This window comes from Gadus macrocephalus, chromosome 1, assembly GCF_031168955.1.
Source record: "Gadus macrocephalus chromosome 1, ASM3116895v1".
In the NCBI taxonomy this organism is placed as follows: Eukaryota; Metazoa; Chordata; class Actinopteri; order Gadiformes; family Gadidae; genus Gadus; species Gadus macrocephalus.
This window is the reverse complement of record NC_082382.1, coordinates 7,903,636-7,924,328: the sequence shown is the minus strand read 5'-3', so window position 1 is coordinate 7,924,328 and position 20,693 is coordinate 7,903,636. Positions and strand designations below refer to the sequence as shown.

At 47.5% G+C, this 20,693-nt stretch overlaps 2 protein-coding genes across 5 annotated transcripts in view; both read left to right on the top strand.

Moving 5' to 3' along the window:
- Positions 1–2,904: 2,904 nt before the first annotated feature.
- dhh (desert hedgehog signaling molecule) lies at positions 2,905–7,894 on the top strand. 2 transcript variants are annotated; one of them, XM_060064628.1, is made up of 4 exons: positions 2,905–3,165; positions 3,515–3,943; positions 6,331–6,592; positions 6,750–7,894. In XM_060064628.1, exons 2-4 carry the CDS (start codon positions 3,635–3,637, stop codon positions 7,538–7,540), a joined length of 1,362 nt encoding a protein of 453 aa, XP_059920611.1. In that variant the 5' UTR covers positions 2,905–3,165; positions 3,515–3,634; the 3' UTR covers positions 7,541–7,894. The 2 variants fall into 2 exon arrangements, with proteins under 2 accessions (XP_059920611.1, XP_059920602.1); XM_060064619.1 differs by having other exon boundaries at positions 2,906–3,165; positions 3,512–3,943.
- Positions 7,895–10,650: 2,756 nt separating this feature from the next.
- The window catches only part of kmt2d (lysine (K)-specific methyltransferase 2D), a 33,995-nt gene continuing 23,952 nt past the window's right edge, over positions 10,651–20,693 (top strand). For all 3 annotated transcript variants that reach the window (XM_060064585.1, XM_060064596.1, XM_060064578.1), the window contains exons 1-23: positions 10,651–11,280; positions 13,172–13,254; positions 13,442–13,553; positions 13,663–13,865; positions 13,997–14,106; positions 14,223–14,385; positions 14,471–14,642; positions 14,816–14,930; positions 15,049–15,227; positions 15,341–15,573; positions 15,706–15,822; positions 15,967–16,787; positions 16,919–17,044; positions 17,126–17,248; positions 17,418–17,522; positions 18,178–18,359; positions 18,612–18,776; positions 18,923–19,032; positions 19,168–19,212; positions 19,646–19,840; positions 20,008–20,172; positions 20,285–20,407; positions 20,491–20,609. In XM_060064585.1, coding sequence (XP_059920568.1) covers positions 13,206–13,254; positions 13,442–13,553; positions 13,663–13,865; positions 13,997–14,106; positions 14,223–14,385; positions 14,471–14,642; positions 14,816–14,930; positions 15,049–15,227; positions 15,341–15,573; positions 15,706–15,822; positions 15,967–16,787; positions 16,919–17,044; positions 17,126–17,248; positions 17,418–17,522; positions 18,178–18,359; positions 18,612–18,776; positions 18,923–19,032; positions 19,168–19,212; positions 19,646–19,840; positions 20,008–20,172; positions 20,285–20,407; positions 20,491–20,609 — 3,732 coding nt within the window. In that variant the 5' untranslated portion in view covers positions 10,651–11,280; positions 13,172–13,205. The remainder of the gene's footprint in view (positions 11,281–13,171; positions 13,255–13,441; positions 13,554–13,662; positions 13,866–13,996; positions 14,107–14,222; positions 14,386–14,470; positions 14,643–14,815; positions 14,931–15,048; positions 15,228–15,340; positions 15,574–15,705; positions 15,823–15,966; positions 16,788–16,918; positions 17,045–17,125; positions 17,249–17,417; positions 17,523–18,177; positions 18,360–18,611; positions 18,777–18,922; positions 19,033–19,167; positions 19,213–19,645; positions 19,841–20,007; positions 20,173–20,284; positions 20,408–20,490; positions 20,610–20,693) is intronic.

Below are 20,693 nucleotides of genomic sequence, written 5' to 3'. Positions count from 1 at the left end.
AAAAAAAAAATATATATACCCTTGCTGACCTCTGACCTGCTTGCATGGGGACAGGAAGTTCCACCCTGTTTTAGTCTATTGTCCACCCCACTACAGCCCCCCCCCCCCCCCCCCCCCCCCCCCTCCTTGGTCCTTGGCCTGGCCACTCTGTTCTTAAAGGTCAGTCCTTGCAATGCTCATGTTGATGCACATTGTGTAGAGTTAACTGTGCTACTGTTAGCCCAGAGTGCTCCATTGGGCCGAAGCGCCGCGACAGACCGGTACACGATCCCACGTGGGTCCACCTGCGTGTGTGGTTCTGTGTGTGTGTGTTTCTGTGTGGTGTGTGCAAGGGCTCAGTGTGTGTGTGTGTGTATTTGGTTAAATGTGGTGGTGTGTGTGTCAGTGCTTGCCACACCAGTATATTCCTGTTCTGATAGCTGGTCGACGGACAGTGGAGTCAGATGGAACTGCAATCATTATTATTAGTTTTCTTTTGGTATCCCCATTCCGGCTCCCCCCCCCCCGGTCGCCTGTCTGGTGGAAGATGGGTGGGTGTGTGTGTGTTAGGGGGGGGCAGTCAGGTCCCTGACTCACCAACCTACCCTTTTCCAATGGCCTCCATACGAGGAAGTCAGCGATGCAGAGTGTCGATTCAGCTAAAAGGCCAAGACAAACACTTGCATAGGTCAAGAAGCGAGCATTGTCTGAGCGTGATGGGCCTCCGCTCCATGATAACCCACTCCACTTTCTTCAGGAGACAAGGCCTCGTCTTTTCCAATGCAAAGGGCCCACACCCTCGTACTTCTCGTGGTCATCGTTTTGAACGCCCTCTGATGTGGTGTTCCAGGGGAGCTTGAGAGTCGGAGAGAGAGAGCAAGAGAGAGATAGAGATGGACGGCAGCTGTAATGGGATGGATGGCCCGATGGATGACCCTGAGGCCGGGTGCTGGCCTCACACAGCCACAGGCCCGATGGGGCAGCTGGACGGACAAAGCAAAGGGTAGACTAACCCAGGCAGGAAAGATCTCGTTTTTCTCTGCTTTGGTTGTAGCAGGAAACGGGGCCATTCACTCGGCTATATACTCCCATCCTGAAGTGAGTGGGGGAGTGAGCGCAGGGAACAGCCAGGGGGAAGGGGGGGGGGGGGGGGCGGAATGGGGATACCAAAAGAAAACTAATAATAATGATTGCAGTTCCATCTCCAGCACACAGATGTATGCTTCCTTCCGCTCCCCTCGTGTCGGCGCGGCGGAGGATCAGAACATGACGTTGTTGATGTGAGCTCGTTTCTCTTTTTTGTTTTTGATTGAGTCAATCGCTGCGTTTGTCCCGATCTTTCATCTGTGCTCGGGTCCCACTGAAGCATTCCTCTGTGTTTATCATAGACAGGAAGATGAGGTCTGTCCACGCCACCCCTCCCCTCAACATCCTGGGATCTTCTGGAACCTTCCTTACAAGGCTGATGTTCCAGGGCCAACACGTTGCTTCAAGTACATCACTATGCACAAGGACATTCTTTCAGCCATCCAGAATGTGAACTGGGATAAATAACGTGTAGTAAGGGTGTGTTAAGGATCAGTTTAGTTAAGTATTTTAGATCCTTGGTATTATCAATCAATGTTTGAGATAGGTGGTCTTTGTGCTTGGAAAATATACCTTACCTGTCCAGAATAAACATGGAGAATATGAAAAAATATAAAACTTTGGAGTAGTTACTAAAAGTTTCATATTTGGTTTATTGTTCAATGTAAACTATGCATAACGGCCTTATAACAACAGAACGTGGTTGGCATTTCCAAATGTGGAGCTGTAAAGCATGCCCTAAATATTTTCGGCGTCCTTAAATCTAAAAAGCTGTCGTCCTACTGTATATTATGAGAGTTCATGGATTGACACATGATAATGACAAACCTTGGACTTTAAGGGTACTTGTATGGTGTATTCATCAACCATTAATTAACATTTGGTAATGCAGCAATGAGCATTATTAAATAGCATTGGCATAGGGGTTAGTATAGTGGTTATGGGCAGTAGGTTCAGTGAGATGAAGGATTAAAGATTAACCCTTACCCTATATCGAATAATGTATACATTAAAACCTTAGTTAACATGTACCCCACTGTTAAACATTAACACAATAAGAAAATAATTCATAGACCATTAGTAAACTGTTAATTAACTGTTCTTTAATGCTTATTACTGCATTAACTTATCTTAATTAATGATTCATTAATGTACCCTTATTTGAAGGGTGAGTCTTTAAGTAAGACGAACTTCCATAAATGATTTGACATGCCGCCAGAGACCTTTCAATCTTTCCTTTATCCTCTGTCACCCGCCATGACAATAATCTCTTGATAAAATTATTTGGATGAATCCTCTATTCCCACCTATTGTGTTGAGCTGGAAATAATACAAGGTCGCTGGGTGTTTCCAGCTTGGAGGTCATCTTTGGGTCACTTGGTTCAGAGATCACCTGCGTCACTTTGGATCTCCTAGTTGAATGAGAAACAAAAGAGAGCCTGGCTGATGTCACAGAGTCAAGGCTGACAATAGGATCTGACGCTGTTCCTCACCTTTACCTCAGGCTGATAATACAGTGTATGAACCTTAACAGTAGACGTTAGACTGGGACTATGAGCCACAACAGACCAGCACACTGAGCTCTTTTCTGAATGTATGGATGACGTTTGCGAAAACCTGTGACATCATAAAGAATATCCATGCTTTCATTTTCAACATCTTCTTGGAGTGTATTTGGTGTTCAATCAAAAACATTTGATTTGCTAATTAATATTATATTAGAACTGAGATTACATATGCCAATGTTACGGTGAATTTTTTTTACATCAAAGTAAGAATCATGAAAGTAGTCTAATGATCGAGGACGCTGTTGCGTTGGCGCTGGAGGCGTGCGCTGTGGCGGTGGGAACGCGCAGAGGAAGGGAGGGCTGCTGGTCAGGCTTTAATAAGGTCCAATGGCTGGTGCGCGGTGGCCAGGGACACTGACACGCCACGGAGGACAGTCTAACTTAAAGTCTTAAGCCAGGCACAACTCAAAAAGGATGAATAGTTTGAGTAGACTATGTCCGGGCAATGTGTAGACCTTTTTACACGGCGGCATTTGGGCTAAATGCGCGCAGTTTCTAGAAAGGACCTGTTCGGCGCGCAGTGAGTGAAGTGGTAAGTCACCTGAATCCACCTGCGTCAAGACAGGTAGCCTACTTCCAAAGGACCTGTGTAGACTGCTTGCAATGTTGTAAATTGAAAACTGCATTAAACCTATACTGTGAAATATTGACATTATTCCATTATTGCGGTGGCTGCGGAGACTTTTTTCTTTTTAAACAATTTTAACAGCAGAATATAAGTATGAGTTATCAGCAATGAATTACTTTCTTTGGACTGCAATTTTTATTTTACAGTAGGTATATATTTAGGCTATAACAAGAAAACAAATATAACATTGAAATTTCTTTCTAATTTCAAATTTCCACAATATAAACCTAACATTATCTTTTCATTTCAGAAGTTCCTTTTTTTTTCTCTCCATGATTCGGATGAAGATTCAACCCCCTTTCAAATGAGGCCCAGCTCCTGTCCCCCCCTCCTCGTTGGCACCGCGCCCCACTGAGCCCCTGAACCCTCCCCGATGAAGAAGTCCTGGTGGGCCCACTCGGCGCGGCTGGGCCTGCTCACCATGTGCGCGTGCACCTGGCTGGTCCAGGGATGTGGCCCGGGGCCTCGCTACGGGTCCCGGCCCAGGCACAGGAAGCTCGCGGCCATGCACTACAAGCAGACGGTCCCCAACTTCTCAGAGAAGAACCTGGGAGCGAGCGGCCGGGCGGAGGGCAAGATCACGCGCACCTCAGAGCGCTTCAATGAGCTGGTGTGCAACTACAACCCCGATGTGGTCTTCAAGGATGAGGAGAACACCAACGCAGACCGCTTCATGACCAAGGTGAGAGGACTCATGGTCATTTTCGTTCATTAACAATTTGAATGAATGACCCGGGTGGATTATTACTTTTGACCTATCCAAAAGGTCACGCGTTGGCGTTTCCTTGTGATTTGACTGAACAAGGCTGAGGATAACTGTTTACAGACGAACTAAAGATGCTCTAATTATTGCTATCACATAAACTACAGGCCAGTCCTCGGCTGGATGACAGATTAACTCCATTTCCCATAAACCAAGGAGCACATTTCACACTGCTTTAACCTGCAGGGCTCTTTAGCTCACTCAGGCTTTAACTGGAAAACAACCGGCCGCATATTCTGTCATATACTTTATAAGTTCATGACCTTGTCAGACCTTGAACGTACAACAAATATTTAACACAGGGTGTATAATTGTTCCCTCCCTTTTCACAAGATAAGAAGATCAGGATGTAATCCAACACTACCTTCCAGGAGACCGAGTTCCCTTTTAAAGAACACTTCCATTTAATCTTTAACCAAAGTCTTTGTTATCTGTAATAAAACTATTCCTCTGTTCTGGGTGAGGCATACACGAGAAACTGGACTCATGCTGTTTATTTAAGCAACTAGTTCCTGGACAAATATCGAGTCCAGCAAAGTGGCAAGCCTTTAAAAGACAAGTCAGTGGTTGAAGCTTTGCATTGAAGTTTGTGATTGTTTGTATACAATGTGTGTGTGTGTGTGTGTGTGTGTGTGTGTGTGTGCGTGTGCGTGTGTGTGAGAACTTTCTGATACAGTGTGAAGACGAGAGAGTGTGTTTGTGTGTGTGTGTTCGTGTGCGTGTGTGTGAGAGAACTTTCTGATACCGTGTTAGGACGTTAAGAGAGGGTGTGTATGCGTGTGTGTGTGTGTGTGCGCCCTTCAGATGTCCAGCAAGAAGGCTTTAAGAGTGTGTGTGTGCCCTTGTGACGCTCAAGCGACAGCACATCGGCTGTGTGTGTGTGCCCTTCAGATGGCCAGTGTGAGCACGTTGAGAGTGTGTACATGAGGGCTGTGAGTGTGTGTTGAGAGTGTGTACGTGTGCATGTGCCCCTCTTTAGCCCAGATGTGAAAGACAGTCTTTGTGTCATTTGGAGCTGTGAGGGGTCGCCTATACAGAATTCCCACTCGCTGAAGTAATGGCACCGTCGGAAAAGCCGCTATTGTAGCTGTGACAATGAAACGCCTCTCCTCAATGGCATTGCCAGTTTGTTTGCTACCCCTTCTCCCTTTCGCACTCTTGCTGTTACATTCCCAACACCATGCCCATACATTCCTCCCCTCTGCCCTGTGAGCTAGGATCAACCTTGGCTCTTCACTGGCAGGGTCTCCTTCTCACCCAAACTACTCACTCTAATGCTCGGTCTCTCTCTCCCTCTCCCTCTCTTTCTCTCTCTCTCTCTCTCTCTCTCTCTCTCTCTCTCTCTCTCTCTCTCTCTCTCTCTCTCTCTCTCTCTCTCAGTCTATCTCTCTCGTGCTCTCTCTCTCTATCTCTCGGAACCCATGTATTGACTGCCAAAGCACAAGGCAGGGGCAGTGCAGACTGAAAACCTCCGCTTTAATTTTTTGTGACGCATCTTGGATAACAACATCACTTTCCCGCCTGTTATTGTCCTGTTCATTTTGACACAGTGTGCAACATTATGTCACATGTGGGCGTTGGAATAACTTTGCTGCACATTTCTGATCAAATGCTACAGGGATGACATTGAAAAACTGTGAGGAAAAACCAGGGAGAAAGGCCTTGATTCATTCTCACATAAAAAGACCAAAGCATGTGCCAAGCTAGCTACAGTAGTTTAGTTCTTGTGTTGAGAATGTAGGAGAAAGGAGGTCTTGAGGTGGCCTTTAGCGGGATAAAGGAGGAATTGATGTGATGATGTCAAGTGACAAACCTGCTTGCAACCAGAGCCAAAGTGATGAGATATCACACAAACTGTACACAAATGTTTCCCATCGACTTTGTATGCTTCTTTATCTCGAGCTGTCATTCCTTTGATATCAAAGTAATTAAAAATGTCTCAGAGGTAGGCTACACTTTTCTTGGACAAAGTACTAGTCTTCATGTCTGCTGAACCTATTTAAAAAAATATTATAGAAATACAAGAGGGCAGGATATTGTAGTGGAAAGTTTATTGGTTAGGCTGTCTGACTCCCGAATTTTAACATGCAAGGTTTGTGGTTGAAACCCAAATATCTACCTTCTTACTCTAACTATAGGCATCCTCCATGTGACCTGTAACCCTTACCTCATTGTGACCTGTGTAAAGAAGCAAATACCACTGAACAAAAGTGACTTAATGAGTCAATTGTAAATAGCATTGGGAACACAAAGTGTCTTTCGGCACATTACACTGTATGAAACACTCCGTCTGGTTCTTTCATTAGCGCTGCAAGGACTGTCTGAACCGACTGGCCATCGCTGTCCTGAACCAGTGGCCTGGGGTACACCTGCGGGTCACTGAGGCCTGGGATGAAGACGGTCACCACCCGGCAGACTCTCTGCACTACGAGGGCCGGGCTGTGGACATCACCACAGACGACAGGAGAACAGAGAAGTACGGCCTTCTAGCTCAGTTGGCGGTGGAGGCCGGTTTCGACTGGGTGCACTATGAGTCCAAGTACCACATCCATTGCTCGGTTAAGGCTGGTGAGTTTGGGAAGCGTTAGAATCAGACGCAGAGAGTTCTGATTCTGATTCATATTGTGCAGAGGACCGGGTGTTGTATTATGTGGGATGAGGTTGGATTTTGGACATGTTTATTTCCTCGCTGTGGTTATTATTCATGTTATTGATTTGGTTCCAGATCATGCCGTGACGGTGGAGAAAGGCGGATGCTTCCCTGGCGGGGCCTGGGTGAGTACTCCTGGTGGGGGCAAGAAGACCCTGGCCTCGCTGGTTCTCGGGGACCGGGTCATGGCCATGTCTGATACAGGCCGCGTGGTTTACAGCCCAGTCATTCTGTTTCTGCACCGGGAGCCGCGGGGCCGGTCCACCTTCTTAGCACTGCAGACTGAAGACGGCAACCAACTGGTCCTCACCCCCCACCACTTGGTCTTCCTCGCCGCCCAGTACAACCTCTGTCACGGAGAGTACAAGGCTAGGTTCGCTAGCCGAGCCCAGAAAGGGGATTACGTTCTCGTCCATGGGGCGGGTGACCGAGTGCGACCCTCTCGGATCATCTCTATTTCAGTAGAGGACGGTGTGGGCATCTACTCACCCTTGACACAAGATGGCACTGTGTTTGTTGATGGGGTGCTGGCATCCACCTATGCAGTGGTAGAAGACCACAAACTTGCACACTGGGCGTTTGGACCTGTTCGCTTTCTTTTCTCTATCTATCAACTGCTTTGGGAGGAGAGCCAAGGAGAAGGGCCAGCCGAAGTAGACAAGAGCTACGCTAAGAAGTATCCGAAAGACTTTGATATGAACACTTCGGTTAATGGAAGAGCAGGTACATATGGTGAAAATGACACTTCAAGCAACGAGACTTTAATAATGGACATTAAAGAGGAAGTATCAAACATACACTGGTATGCTAGATTGCTGTACAGTTTTGGACAAGTTTTCCTGGACTCAAGGTTATTCCATCCCTAATCACAATGAATATAAGCACAAGCATATTGCACGAGTAACTTCCATTTCATTGATTTCCTGCAGTGTAGGCTGTTGCATGAAATGCCTTCCCAATCACTGTTATTTGCCTTGTCTTGTATATTAAAGAATTCATAAGTAATATAAAACATGAGATATAATTGTATGAGATAAAAGTATATTATTTTATAAAGACTTGATATCATATAAATGCTCTTACCAGACACTGTCTCTACTTGTACAATTTGTAACTTGTTAAAACGTGACAAAATATAAATAATTGCTGTTATTCTAATGCTTTGAGGATAATGCATTTAAAAAACAATAAAAGCTTTATTTTTGTACATTCTTCATAAATTTGCAAATAATTTAGATTGATTATAATGATTTAATGGCATGTTTTTTCCTCCTTATTATATTACTAAAGAGTATACCTTAAAATCAATCCATTCAAAAGTTACATACCATGTGAATTGCTCTTTCAAATCCTTTAAAATATGTAAACAATTATATCATTATAACTGAAGGGCAGAACAAGGATCTGGTTGAAAAAGCAGTTAATGAATAACACAGACGTGATATTCTTCAGTGCACTGTATGCCACCCTGTGTCAGCAATGTTAGAACAGGATTTTAGGATCATTTTGTAAACTCTTGCCATATGAATTCTAATGATTTTTCGAAGACCAATTGGCCCTGGATCAATGTGTTGCGCACATAAATGCTTGATTTACTATTTTTCCTTTCCCCCCCTACTTTTAAAACGAAACAAGTAATTATTGAGTCCACCTACACCCTCTTGTGGCACAAGTTGAATTACATGAAGATTTTAAGAGGATGATCCACTGGGTTCAGGGACACAGTGTTTTAGTATTTAATACTACTTCTACTCGCATTCAATATGAAAAAAATGTGTTTTTTCTGTTCCTCAAGGGTTAATCTGCACTTGCAGGGGAGAAACGATGATGTCAATAAGCAGAGGAAAATCCCCACTCTTAAAGAGTGCTCCTCAAAACACATATAGCCTATCTGATTTACATTTCAAAATAGTTCAAATAGTTCCATCAAATAGTGGAAGTGAACAGATTAAAATATGCTGATTCTGCTGATTTTAAAGGAGTAGAAGCATTATTTTACCCTTCCTTATCACATGTAGACCGTTTTGATTCACAACAAGACACCTGCAAAATACAAACTACCAACATCAACTTTGACAATTGTAACCATAACCCCTGGGGAGCGTCACATGAATAAAAGTCGGGTGGAGGTGTTGCACACTACACAACAACACACTATCTATTGTTCTAGTTGGTGCTGGTGGTGGACAGCTGTGGAGAGCTGCTATGGCTGAGGATTATTACAAGAGACAGATGGGAAACCAACCATTACCCTATCAGGCCAATAGGACAAATTGGTTGAGGTAATCCCTCCCTCTATTTACGTTGAATGGCCAATCACTGCACAGTCACTCTCTTCCAACCAGTCAAGACACCAAACGATCTAGTCCAATCTTAAAACCAAGTTAAGTAATAATGGTAGTGCCTTTATTAAAATCTGCCTAATGCTGCCTAATGCCCAGTCTACCTCTAAGTTGTGGAAATAGATGACATGTTTAAGAAATCACATCTGATTAGATGCTTTTTCTGTTAAGCTCTTTATATTATAATTCAGATAATAAAAAAGGGCTTTATGTGTGTTTCATCGTTGATTTGTGGACTCTTGCCCTCTCTTTCCTATTGCACCTTGTGCCCGATAGTTGAGTCCGGGTTTCCTTTACAGAAATCAATCTTATCTTTTGAATGATGGTACTCAGACTACCAAAACCATCTGTTGTCATCAGCCTTTGACACCATGGAATTAAATGCTTTCAGTGTAGAAAATAAGGATTGATGATGGGTTAATTCCACAAAAAATCCAATAAAAAAATCGCATTGAAATCAATAGACAAAAGACCAACGGAATGTATATATAAATGATAATAATAATAATAATAATAATAATAAGGTAAATTTGAAATACTCACTGGAAGAATATCTTGAAGCCAATCTATAGGATATTATTTATTCAGCTGATCTGAACAAAAGGATACAAGGAATACTGCTGGCCTAGCACCTTCGCCCTAATGCTCAACCATAGTTAGGCCAACTTGACCTATATACCTATTGTTGACCCCAGAGAGATGAAATCCGACAGCAACTAACGAAAATCTCTGATCAAGCCTTTTCGGTTCAAATAATAGGTCAGAGCTGAAAACAGAATGACATTGTGACTAACAAAGTTGTACGACTTAAAATGAATAAATATGATAAATCATTATCGTGTTCATTTTGGAAGGGAAACGCAGATAAAGGACCTAGGCCTACCACGGGCGGTTCACAATAACACGCTACAGAAGGACCTACCTTCGGATAAAAAGATTAAACAGAGCTTTTGAGACACTGCTATGATTGATTGTGATCTTGTTGCAATAAATAGAGCGTCGATTACAAGTTGTTTTAATGAGGCTAGATCGGCAAAACGCTTGATACTATTATTTCGTGCCTAATGAATGAATATGAACATATGTAGCGACTCGAGTTGTCTACCAAAGTCAACACAGTAATAGCACCACCAGACGGATTAGAATAGGGAATATTGAGGTTAGAGACATTCAGCACACATGTAACTTCCCCTCGTATGACATCAGATGTGGTATACTGCTGTAAATCTGATCGTCCTGTGCCACTGTCTAATAAAATGGCTACCCTATGTTCGACAATCAAACGACCTGATATGATATCTGTTATTTCCACCGTATCCCATCAGTCAGCGCAACAACCGATTTTAATCTTTAGGCCCATTAACATAATGAATGTTGACATATTACAATTTTAAATATCGATTCAGTCCCACCGAAGCTCATAGTTACATCAACCCAATAACAGCCATTATGTTCGCTACAGTCGATGTGCTTAAAGATATATTTGACGAAGTGGTTCGGAGCTAGCACTACTAGCCCCACTGCTAACCTCTTACCGACGCGGATCGGCGTAAAGACGCAAGGCAAAGTTGCGTCTGCACGCCGATCCGTTTACGCGACCCAGCGCAACGCAACCAAATATGACGCAACGCGACGCAAACAAACGCGACGCAACGCAAGTGAAGTGATGATGGTGACCCATACAAGGGTACCAGAGGCAAAGTTGAGCTGCAAAGCCAAGTAGCTGCAAGCCAGGATACAGCGCACACAGCCTCGGATATGAATATGCACCGATGGTCGTCCACTTTTGTTTTTAGACACATCGTCTGGCGGACGATTTAGTGCAAACTTGCAGTTAGTTGTCGTAGCAGCGACCTGCTGGCGTGAGAGATTCCTGAGCTGCTTGGGGAGCTAGCTTCCAGGCTAGTTCACACCAAGCAAGGACTTAGCCGAGCAGCTAAGGAGGCTTTTAACACTGCATCAACTCGGTTGGACTTTTTCCATTCTGGGATTCCTTGATTTGGACATTTTTGTATCGGATCGGAGCTCATGGACCTGACGGCAAAGTGAGCGTAGCGTGGCTGGAGATAAGGGATTAGTGGCGGCTCTGTGGAGCTAGCCCCGCGGATCAGCCTGCTACCAGCCCCGCACTTCCCCCACTCCTCCCAGAGCCGGCTAGCCACGTTAGCCCGGTACATAACATGAGAAAACCGTCCACGTTTTGTGAAGCTGCGTGGTTCGCCGTGTTAAACTGATGTATGAGGACTCCACATTTGGGTTGTAAGGTGAGTCGTTTTCATATGAACCTCTTTTAAACTCCTGCAAAGAGACCGTTCTGACCTTAACCCGTCTAATGTTTGCTATGCTAACAGTTGTGAGATGGGTCGTGTGTACTTGCTGGAGAGCTAACGCTTAGCTATCGTATTGTCAACTTGGTGTTAATGCTTTTGCAGACTCCCAGCTTGGTGGTTTATAGATAGTTTATAGATATTCACATAGAATATAGGTTGTTCTTTAACATTCCCTTGTTTGTTTCACCATTAGTAGTCACAGTCTGCAGCTATATGGGATGCGATGGTTGTTAGCTTCTTGGGCCCGGCTAATTGCTGGCCCAGGACCAATCCTTTGAAGTCAGTGTTTACACTAAGCAGTGCGACGGATTGCCCACTTTAATGTCGTACTATTTATAATCCACCGTATCTTTCGTTTAGATGCACCTGTGTATCACCTTCTGACGTACACAAAACGGTACACAATCTGTGGCTGAAGGCTAATCTTAATCCTGCAATTGACATGACCAACTTGTATTTGTCTACATGAACATTTACAAACGTTGCACCCAGTCTACTGGGGGTTGTGTTGGAGAGATCCTCTCCGTACACGGTGGTTTCCCTTCATACCGGGTCAGGGTTTATTTAAATGTTGGGTCTAGGTTCACCGGGTTAGGGTTAGGGTTCTATTTATTGGTGGGTTGGGAGTTTCTGCTGTGACCACTCTGTTTGCTGGTGCATTGGGATTTGAGAATTGAGAGAAATAAACGCACAAGGTCCTCAGAAACGATCCATCTGGTGGATTTAGGATCGTATTAGTAGTATTGGGGCTATGTTCTCCCAGGTTGTAACCATTCCTCCCGCTTCAATCTATACTAACCCCGAGGAGGACTATTGGAGAATGGTTTGAATCGATGATCCACATTTCTCGGGAAACCACACGTATTGAATAGATCTATGTACTGTGGCTGATTAAATCATCCCAATGTACGTTTCTCTAAGTTATTATGAAATGCATGGGAAGGCTGTAAATCGGTCTGTTTTCTTATATATCTATCTTGAATCTGTTTTTACACACAATGCAAGGGAATGATACCTGCTGTACTTCTACTTGGCCATGGCTAAACATTGCCCTGTTGTCCAACGCACTTTCGCTATATTTACCATATATATTCTTAAAACACGTACATTGAAGTCAAAACGTGTTTGGAGTGAGTAAATAACTATTTATGCTCTGGTTGTCTGATGGACATGTCGGGGGACGGAACTGCGTTAAACATCGCAATAGTTCAACACGAAATGAGCACTGTGGCAACAGGAAGGTGTTCATACGGAAGTCGTGTTGTCTTTGTGTACCCCGTTTTATGGTTGTGTTATGGATCAAAACAACATCTCATTTGTGAAAGGTTGTTAATTGGTGGTGTAAATATAAGTAATTGGGTTATGCATTGTTCCACGCATATACCAATGGTACAGTATTTCTTTTAACGATGTCTGTGTTTGAAAAGCTGGCGCAATATTCGTTCTTTGGTGACTGCGAGCAATACGCGTTGTATTGGCACTGTTAACGTTAACTCGTACGGAAATTATCTAAATGGAATAAATTGTAATGCATGATTATACGTTTTAATGACTTTGAATTTCATTCGACCCTGTCTTATTTCATCTGCGGATTTCTTTGCAAATCTTACAAATGGGGCAACCTAAAAGTTGTTTGTACCCCTGAGTGAAGTTAAAAGATAGTGCTTTATTGGCTTTTCTAGTTTGTTTCCTCAATGCTTTATTTATTAAGGTCAGATGGAATATATTGCATTCAAATTCCTGAAATTAAGTGTTCAATGTTTGGAGGCTGGGAATGTAAATTATTTTCCACAAATCGTAATTCTTCTTTTGTCTCTAACTCTAGATCTCTCTAAAGGAGGTCAAACTCGATAGAGGGGATGGATGAGCAGAAATCAAACTGCGAAGAGAATGACTCGGAACCAACAGGTAGTGTGTGTGTGTGTGTGTGTGTGTGTGTGTGTGTGTGTGTGTGTGTGTGTGTGTGTGTGTGTGTGTGTGTGTGTGTGTGTGTGTGTGTGTGTGTGTGTGTGTGTGTGTGTGTGTGTGTGTGTGTGTGTGTGTGTGTGTGTGTGTGGACATTTCTCATTGGAACTTTTTTTAAACACCTTCCCAGCTGATGACGGTGCCCCTGCAAAGCAGTCTCTCAAATCTGGGGAGGAGTCGGAGACGATTCCTCTTGAGGATGACAAGTCTGGCGCTACGCCCGCCATGTCTAGCACATTTGTGTAAGTCCCGGCCAAGTAATGACACCTAAAAACAGTATTCTCCAAAACCTTAGCTAATGTTGAGAGTTGTTTGTAAATGCGTTCAAACATTTGGTCTTGTGTTGTACAGGGAGAGTACGAGGGCCTGTGCACTCTGTAACTGTGTAGAGCGCAGCCTTCATGGACAACGGGAACTCCGACACTTTAGGCCATCTTCCGATCCGCCGACCCTGGAACCCACCGCTTCTTCCCTCCCAGGGCCTGGGAACGATGACCTGTCTTCCATCGGATTCTCCGACTCCTCTTGCCTCGCAGCACTCTTTGACGACTCGGGTGAGTTGTCAAAGATATGAAGTTATCCTTTTTTCCTGTTCCCGCACTTGATATACATTTCACCGGTTTTATGTACTTGTCTTTGTATGTGGAGCTGAGAGGTGAATTTTGCGGTGCGTTTGGTTGAACAGGGGGATGTTGGGTCCATCACTGGTGTGCAGTGTGGTCGGAGGGAGTGAAGCGGTTGGAGAATGACCAACTGGAGGATGTGGACACGGTTGTTATCTCAGGGACACAACGGGTACGTGACCGCTTTGATGGTTAACATTTGCGAACAAGCACATAACTAAATAAGGGGAGACAACCATCGCAAGGAAGTGGGTAGAAACAGCCTCTTTTTCAAACCCCCCCCCCCAGCATTGTGAATACTGTAAGCGGCTGGGCGCGACGATACGATGCCATGCTGAGGGCTGCTCCCGGTTCTACCACTTCCCCTGCTCGGCAGCCAGTGGCTCCTTTCTGTCCATGAAGAAGCTTGCGCTCCTGTGTTCAGAGCACATTGACAAGGCAGAAGAGTTGGGTAAGAAGACGCATCGTTCACTTCACTCTGGATGTCCGCTCACACCCTATGTTGTACGGTGCTAACGGTGCGCTCTTTCCTACAGTGGGCGAGGAGGCCTGGTGTGCCGTCTGCGACTCTGCAGGGGACCTTCTGGACCTGCTGTTCTGTACCGGTTGTGGGCAGCATTACCACGCCGCCTGTCTTGAGATCGGAGCCACGCCCATCCAGCGGTCGGGCTGGCAGTGCCCGGAGTGTAAAGTGTGCCAGACTTGCAGGTGAGTCGACACGCCCTCTCTCCGTCCAGACCTCCATTGTTTAAAAAAAAAACCTACCTTTAGCGGTTTTGCATCGGATTTGCATCCGATATTTCTTCGCAAAAGTACTGGCTCTGAGCTTTTTTGGCTTTGCATCAGAAAAAAATGCAGACCTGTTTTTTAAAACGTTGCAGAAATCCAGGGGAAGACACAAAGATGTTGGTCTGCGATGCCTGTGATAAGGGCTACCACACCTTCTGCCTCCAGCCAGCCATGGAAACCCTCCCCTCTGACCCTTGGAAATGCAGGGTAAGCCTGCATGTTCAGTCATATATTGAAACCAAATGATCAATCATTGTTGATAATTTACCTGAACTGTACATATCTGGTTTGTTGTTGACCTTTTGAATGGCCTGTCCTTCCCCAGAGGTGCCGAGTGTGCTCAGAGTGTGGCGTCCGTGGGCTAGCGCTCCCAGGCTCCACCCAGTGGTTTGATAACTACGCTGTGTGTGAGGACTGCCAGCAGCAGCGGAGCTCCAAATGTGCTGTGTGCAGTAAAGCGGCCTCCCCATCTGTCACCTTGCAGAGCTGCAGCCTGTGCCACAGGTCAGTCCCAGATCCTTGTAGCGTCACCACCACCACGGTTAATGGGTTGGATTGTAATCGGTTGAATTTACATCCTTGAGGCATTTCTCATGACTGTACTGTTTTCTTTTAAGGCATGTGCACAGTGAATGTGCATTGGCGGCTGCAGAGTCTACAGGCGATAAGTACACCTGTCTGCTCTGTAAGGAGGCTCCGCCTCCGCTGGACCCAGCAGAGACCCGGGCGGGAGAGGCCTCGGAGGAGGACAACGCGGTAATAAAGATGACAACCGAGCCGTCGGATGAACCAGTGGTCACAAAGGAACGCACAACCACGGCTGTAGAGGACGAGATGCCCATGGAGCTGGGTATGCCAAAAGCACACATCAGCCATCTAACCTTAACGCTGCTTGTGGTTTGTGTTATCTGACCTGTAGTCTTGGTATTCATTGATTAATTTGTTATTGTGCGTAATTCTGTTACGTTATGGGTCTATTCAGGGTCTGAAGCCGACGCTGTTGAGAAGGTAGAAGTGGAGGAGAGCAGTAAGAAGGTGGAGCAGCAGCAGCCCGAACCGGAGGAGGTCATCTCGGAACAGCCCGCTGCTCCGGCTACAGGTAAACACAAGAGCCATTATACAAATGACACATTCTTTTCTCCTCCGTTGAACTCTTGACACGGGCAGGATATTATTTGATGGTGTATCTAATCATAGACACAAACACTAATATAAACGTGCAATCTTTTCAATCTTACAAAAGAATGTGGAGGAACAGAACAGGAGGCCACTTGTGCTCCCGCTGTAGAAGAGACGGCAGGGCAGTCGGAGAGCCGTCAGTCCCCAGCCTCTCCTCCCCAGGCCGGGACCCATTCTACCGAGTCTCCCGTGAGGCCCACACCGGACTCACAGCAGGGCCCTGGGGAGCTGGAGGGGCCTGCGATGCAGGGAGGGGACACCCGCGCTGAACAGAGAACCATCTCCACCACGGCCCCACCATCCAATCAGGCTCCATCAACATCCACACCTGAGGAGGAAGAGGAGGATGAGGAGGATGAGGAGGATTCTGAACCCATGGCAGTCGACCGGGAGGACCAGAAGAAGCCGGCTCCATGTCTGGGGTCCAGCCCTCCTTCCCCCGCCTCACCTCGGCCCCCCTCTGCTCCAGCCGACACCCAGGGGTGCCCCTCTGCCGACGAGGCAGACTGCAGAGCGCTGCCTCAGTCAGAGGAGGAGGAAGACGAGGAGGAGGAGGAGGAGGAAGAGGAGGATGACGACGAGGACGGCGGCGAGCCGATGAAGTGTCTCCGGGTGAAGATCAAGCAGGAGCCGGTGGAGCGGCAGGTGAAGGTGGAGCTGCTGGACGAGGCCTCCAACATGAGCCCCGGCGACGGCAGCAGCAGTGGCTTCCTGGGGTCCCCGGCGGAGCCCGACCCCCAGGACTTCTGCCTACTGCCGGCGCGCCGCTCCCGCGCAGACTCCCTGCTCACCGAGACGGACGACTCGCTGCCCTTTGAGCCGCATAAATGTGACGGCGAGAAGCTGCGACGGAGAGGGTCCCCCGGGCGCTCGCGGATCAAACAGGTATGTGTTCTTCTCTAGATTTAGCCTTGCACAACACGTCGCGGTCCATGGAGGGGATATCTAACGGTGTCTGCCGAGTGTAGCCACAGCCCTTTGACCAGACCGTGCCTCTTTCCTCCTGTGAACCCCAGGGGCGGGGTAGCGGTTTCCCAGGGAAGCGGCGACCTCGTGGTGGTGGTGGAGGAGCTGGTGCAGGGCGGGGGCGCGGTGGGAGGTCACGCCTCAAAGCCATGGCCTCCTGCATTGACGCCTTCCTGGTATGTTGAGTGTCAGTGCATCTCTGTATTTGACGTGTTTGCAATGCAACACCGACAATAATGACGTTGCCCTCCCAACAGCTGAGCATGACCGAAGAGACTGGACACAATAAGGAAGAGGGAGGCGAGGTGGAAGAGGAAGACGAGGCCATGCAGAACACCGTGGTGCTCTTCTCAAACACTGATAAATTTGTCTTGCTCCAGGTACAGCGCTGCCATTTCACATTCCCATTCACTCGTGACATTTGCTGGCATTTGCCGGGTCGAGAACAAAATGACGTGAAAGATCGCGAACTGAAGATGTGGTTCGTAACACAAATGTTATCTTCTCCCCCCCCCCCCCCCGTTTCCCGTGGTCCTCATTCCTTCCCAGGACATGTGTGTCGTGTGTGGCAGTTTTGGGAAGGGAGCCGAGGGACAGCTGTTGGCCTGTGCTCAGTGTGCACAGTGTTACCATCCATACTGCGTGAACAGCAAGGTAACACTCCCGTCACTGGTATCACTCACTCTCTCACTCTCATCACTGATATCACTCACTCTCTCATCACTGATATCACTCACTCTCTCACTCTCATCACTGATATCACTCACTCTCATCACTGATATCACTCACTCTCTCACTCTCATCACTGATATCACTCACTCTCTCACTCACATCACTGATGTCACTGATATCACTCACTCTCTCATCACTGATATCATTCACTCTCTCTCTCATCACTGATATCACTCACTCTCACTCTCATCACTGATATCACTCACTCTCTCATCACTGATATCACTCACTCTCTCATCACTGATATCACTCACTCTCATCACTGATATCACTCACTCTCATCACTGATATCACTCACTCTCATCACTGATATCACTCACTCTCATCACTGATATCACTCACTCTCTCACTCTCATCACTGATATCACTCACTCTCTCACTCTCATCACTGATATCATTCCCTCTCTCACTCTCATCACTGATATCACTCACTCTCTCTCATCACTGATATCACTCACTCTCTCACTCATCACTGATATCATTCCCTCTCTCACTCTCATCACTGATATCACTCACTCTCATCACTGATATACCCTCTCTCACTCGATCACTTAAACCTTCCAACGCTCCTCTCCAGATCACCAAGATGATGCTCCGTAAGGGCTGGCGCTGCTTGGAGTGCATCGTGTGCGAGGTGTGCGGGAAGGCCTCGGACCCGTCGCGCCTGCTGCTATGCGACGACTGCGACGTCAGCTACCACACCTACTGCCTGGACCCGCCCCTGCACACGGTCCCCAAGGGCGGCTGGAAGTGTAAATGGTAAGGGCACAACAAACCCTCTCACTGGCTCCTTTGATCCAGGACAAATGGAAATGAACGCATGGCAATTTGAATATTATGTAAATCACGTAAGCCATACCCGCGTCAACGGCCCAGTTCTCCTTCTCCGTTGTCTAGGGCAACAATGGAAAACGTGTCCCAACCCCCCCCCCCCCAAACTGTGGTTCCTGCACATCTTTTTGCGTTGGCACGCGTCGTAATAATAAACATGTGGTTTGCATGTGACCGCAGGTGTGTGAGCTGCGTGCAGTGCGCCTCCCACTCCCCCGGCTTCCACTGCGAGTGGCAGAACAACTACACCCACTGCGGCCCCTGTGCCAGCCTGGTCACCTGCCCCGTCTGCCGGGAGAACTTCATGGAGGAGGAGCTCCTGCTGCAGTGTCAGCACTGCGACCGGTGGGCACCCCATTAACACACAGTGCACAGACGGAGCGCCCCCCCCCCCCCCCCCCCCCCCCCCCGAGTGAAGAGGGCCGGGGAACGCATCCTTATCGTATGATATCGTCATGTGTTGAGACGTATGTGTGTGTTCCCTCGTACAGATGGGTCCATGCCGTGTGTGAGAGTCTGTACACGGAGGACGAGGTAGAGCAGGCCTCCGATGAGGGCTTTGCGTGCACTTCCTGCACTCCCTACGTCCCCAAGCCCGTAGGTAAGTGGCTGAACCTGCACGGCGGATGTGTATACATGGGGGAGGGGGGGGGCAAAGACTTGAAGGATTTGTGCACATACTCCCAACAACATAACCTCCCCTCACCTCTATACCATGTTTCTTTCATTTCTGTAGTGGTGGAGTCGGCCATCATGGCCTCCATAAAGATCAAGGAGCCAGGTGAGTTGGCCACACGAGTGTTGGAACGTCGAGTACGTCTGCTTATTTCAGTTGATGTCATCCATAGCTCAGGCGGTAGAGCGGGTTGACTGGTAACCGGAAGGTTGCTAGTTTGGTCCCCACCTCCTAGGTGGGGACCAAACTAGCAACCTTCCGGTTACCAGTCAACACCGGGGACCAAACTAGCAACCTTCCGGTTACCAGTCAACACCGGGGACCAAACTAGCAACCTTCCGGTTGCTAGTTTGGACCAATGGACCCTCACTGGTCCTGACGAGCTGGCTGTCGCTCCTGCGAGGTCGACTCCTCCCTCGTGTGTGTGTGTGTGTGTGTGTGTGTGTGTGTGTGTGACTGCGCATGAATGGTCGGAAGTCGCTTTGGAAAATTCCTCTAAACACAAACGTACCGCCGTGCACACCCGGTGTCTCTCCAGAGCCCCAGTTCTACCGGCTGGAGGGCGTGTGGCTGACGGAGTCGGGCATGTCCCTGCTGCGCAGCATCTCCATGTCCCCGTTGCACAAGAGGAGGCAGCGGCGCTCCCGCCTCGGAGGCCTCTGTGGGGACGGCGGAGACGGCCTGGAGCTCAAAGAGGGCGACGGCGGCGGCGGCGACGGCGACGAGGGCAAAGGTCGGCGCTCTGCCTTCATCGATCAGAAAACCCAAATCATAAAGACACACAATGACAAACAAAACAGACAAAGTATTATAATCCCGTCTCTATGAGTGTGGCTTCCATTTTGTGAACTCGCCCCTTATGTTCCTTTTTCATTTTTTCTTCCCCACCGTCTGTATCAGTGGAGCCGATGGACTGTGAGACTAAGATGGAGCCACCGGGGACCCCCGAGAGAGAGCTGGGAGCGGAGGGCAGCGGTGAGGGCCTGGGCTACTGTGACGGAGTCAAGGGAGGTGCAGAGGAGACGGAGGACGGCAAGAAGAGGAAGAGGAAACCCTACCGACCTGGTGAGGCCCCAGTACAATCAATGCGCTGTTTACTACAATAATATACCGGCTGTAGGCTCCTGGGCGCCGTGCTCCGATATCACTCACTCACTCACTCATCCTTGTCTTTCAGGGATCGGGGGCTTCATGGTGCGGCAGAGGAAATGTCACACGAGGATCAAGAAAGGATTCTTCGCCCAGCTGGCTGGAGAGACCACTTTAGACGGACAGCCATTGGAAAGAACTATCGAAGAGGGTGGGTGACCTAAACGAGAGTGCTTGTTGTAAACGTTGTCCCATCCGGCGGGCTTCTCTCAATGTCCTCATGCTCTCCCCCAGGTCCCCATCCCGACACGGACAACATCATGGACCCCAAGCCAGCCGAGGGCGAGGAGCAGAAGAAACGCCGGGGGAGAAAGAAGAGCAAACTGGAGGACATGTTCCCTGCATATCTCCAGGTACGCTCTCTGCCTCTCTGCCTCTCTTCCTATGTGTTCCTCGCACAACCCAGTGGCACAACCCCGCTCACCCCCACATCTTTG

Bases quoted from the DNA above. Each gene is read 5' to 3' on its own strand.
- dhh (XM_060064628.1), top strand. From the start codon at position 3,635: ATGAAGAAGTCCTGGTGGGCCCACTCGGCGCGGCTGGGCCTGCTCACC. The intron at 3,944-6,330 runs GTGAGAGGACTC...TTCTTTCATTAG, and splicing joins CAGACCGCTTCATGACCAAG to CGCTGCAAGGACTGTCTGAA. The intron at 6,593-6,749 runs GTGAGTTTGGGA...ATTTGGTTCCAG, and splicing joins CCATTGCTCGGTTAAGGCTG to ATCATGCCGTGACGGTGGAG.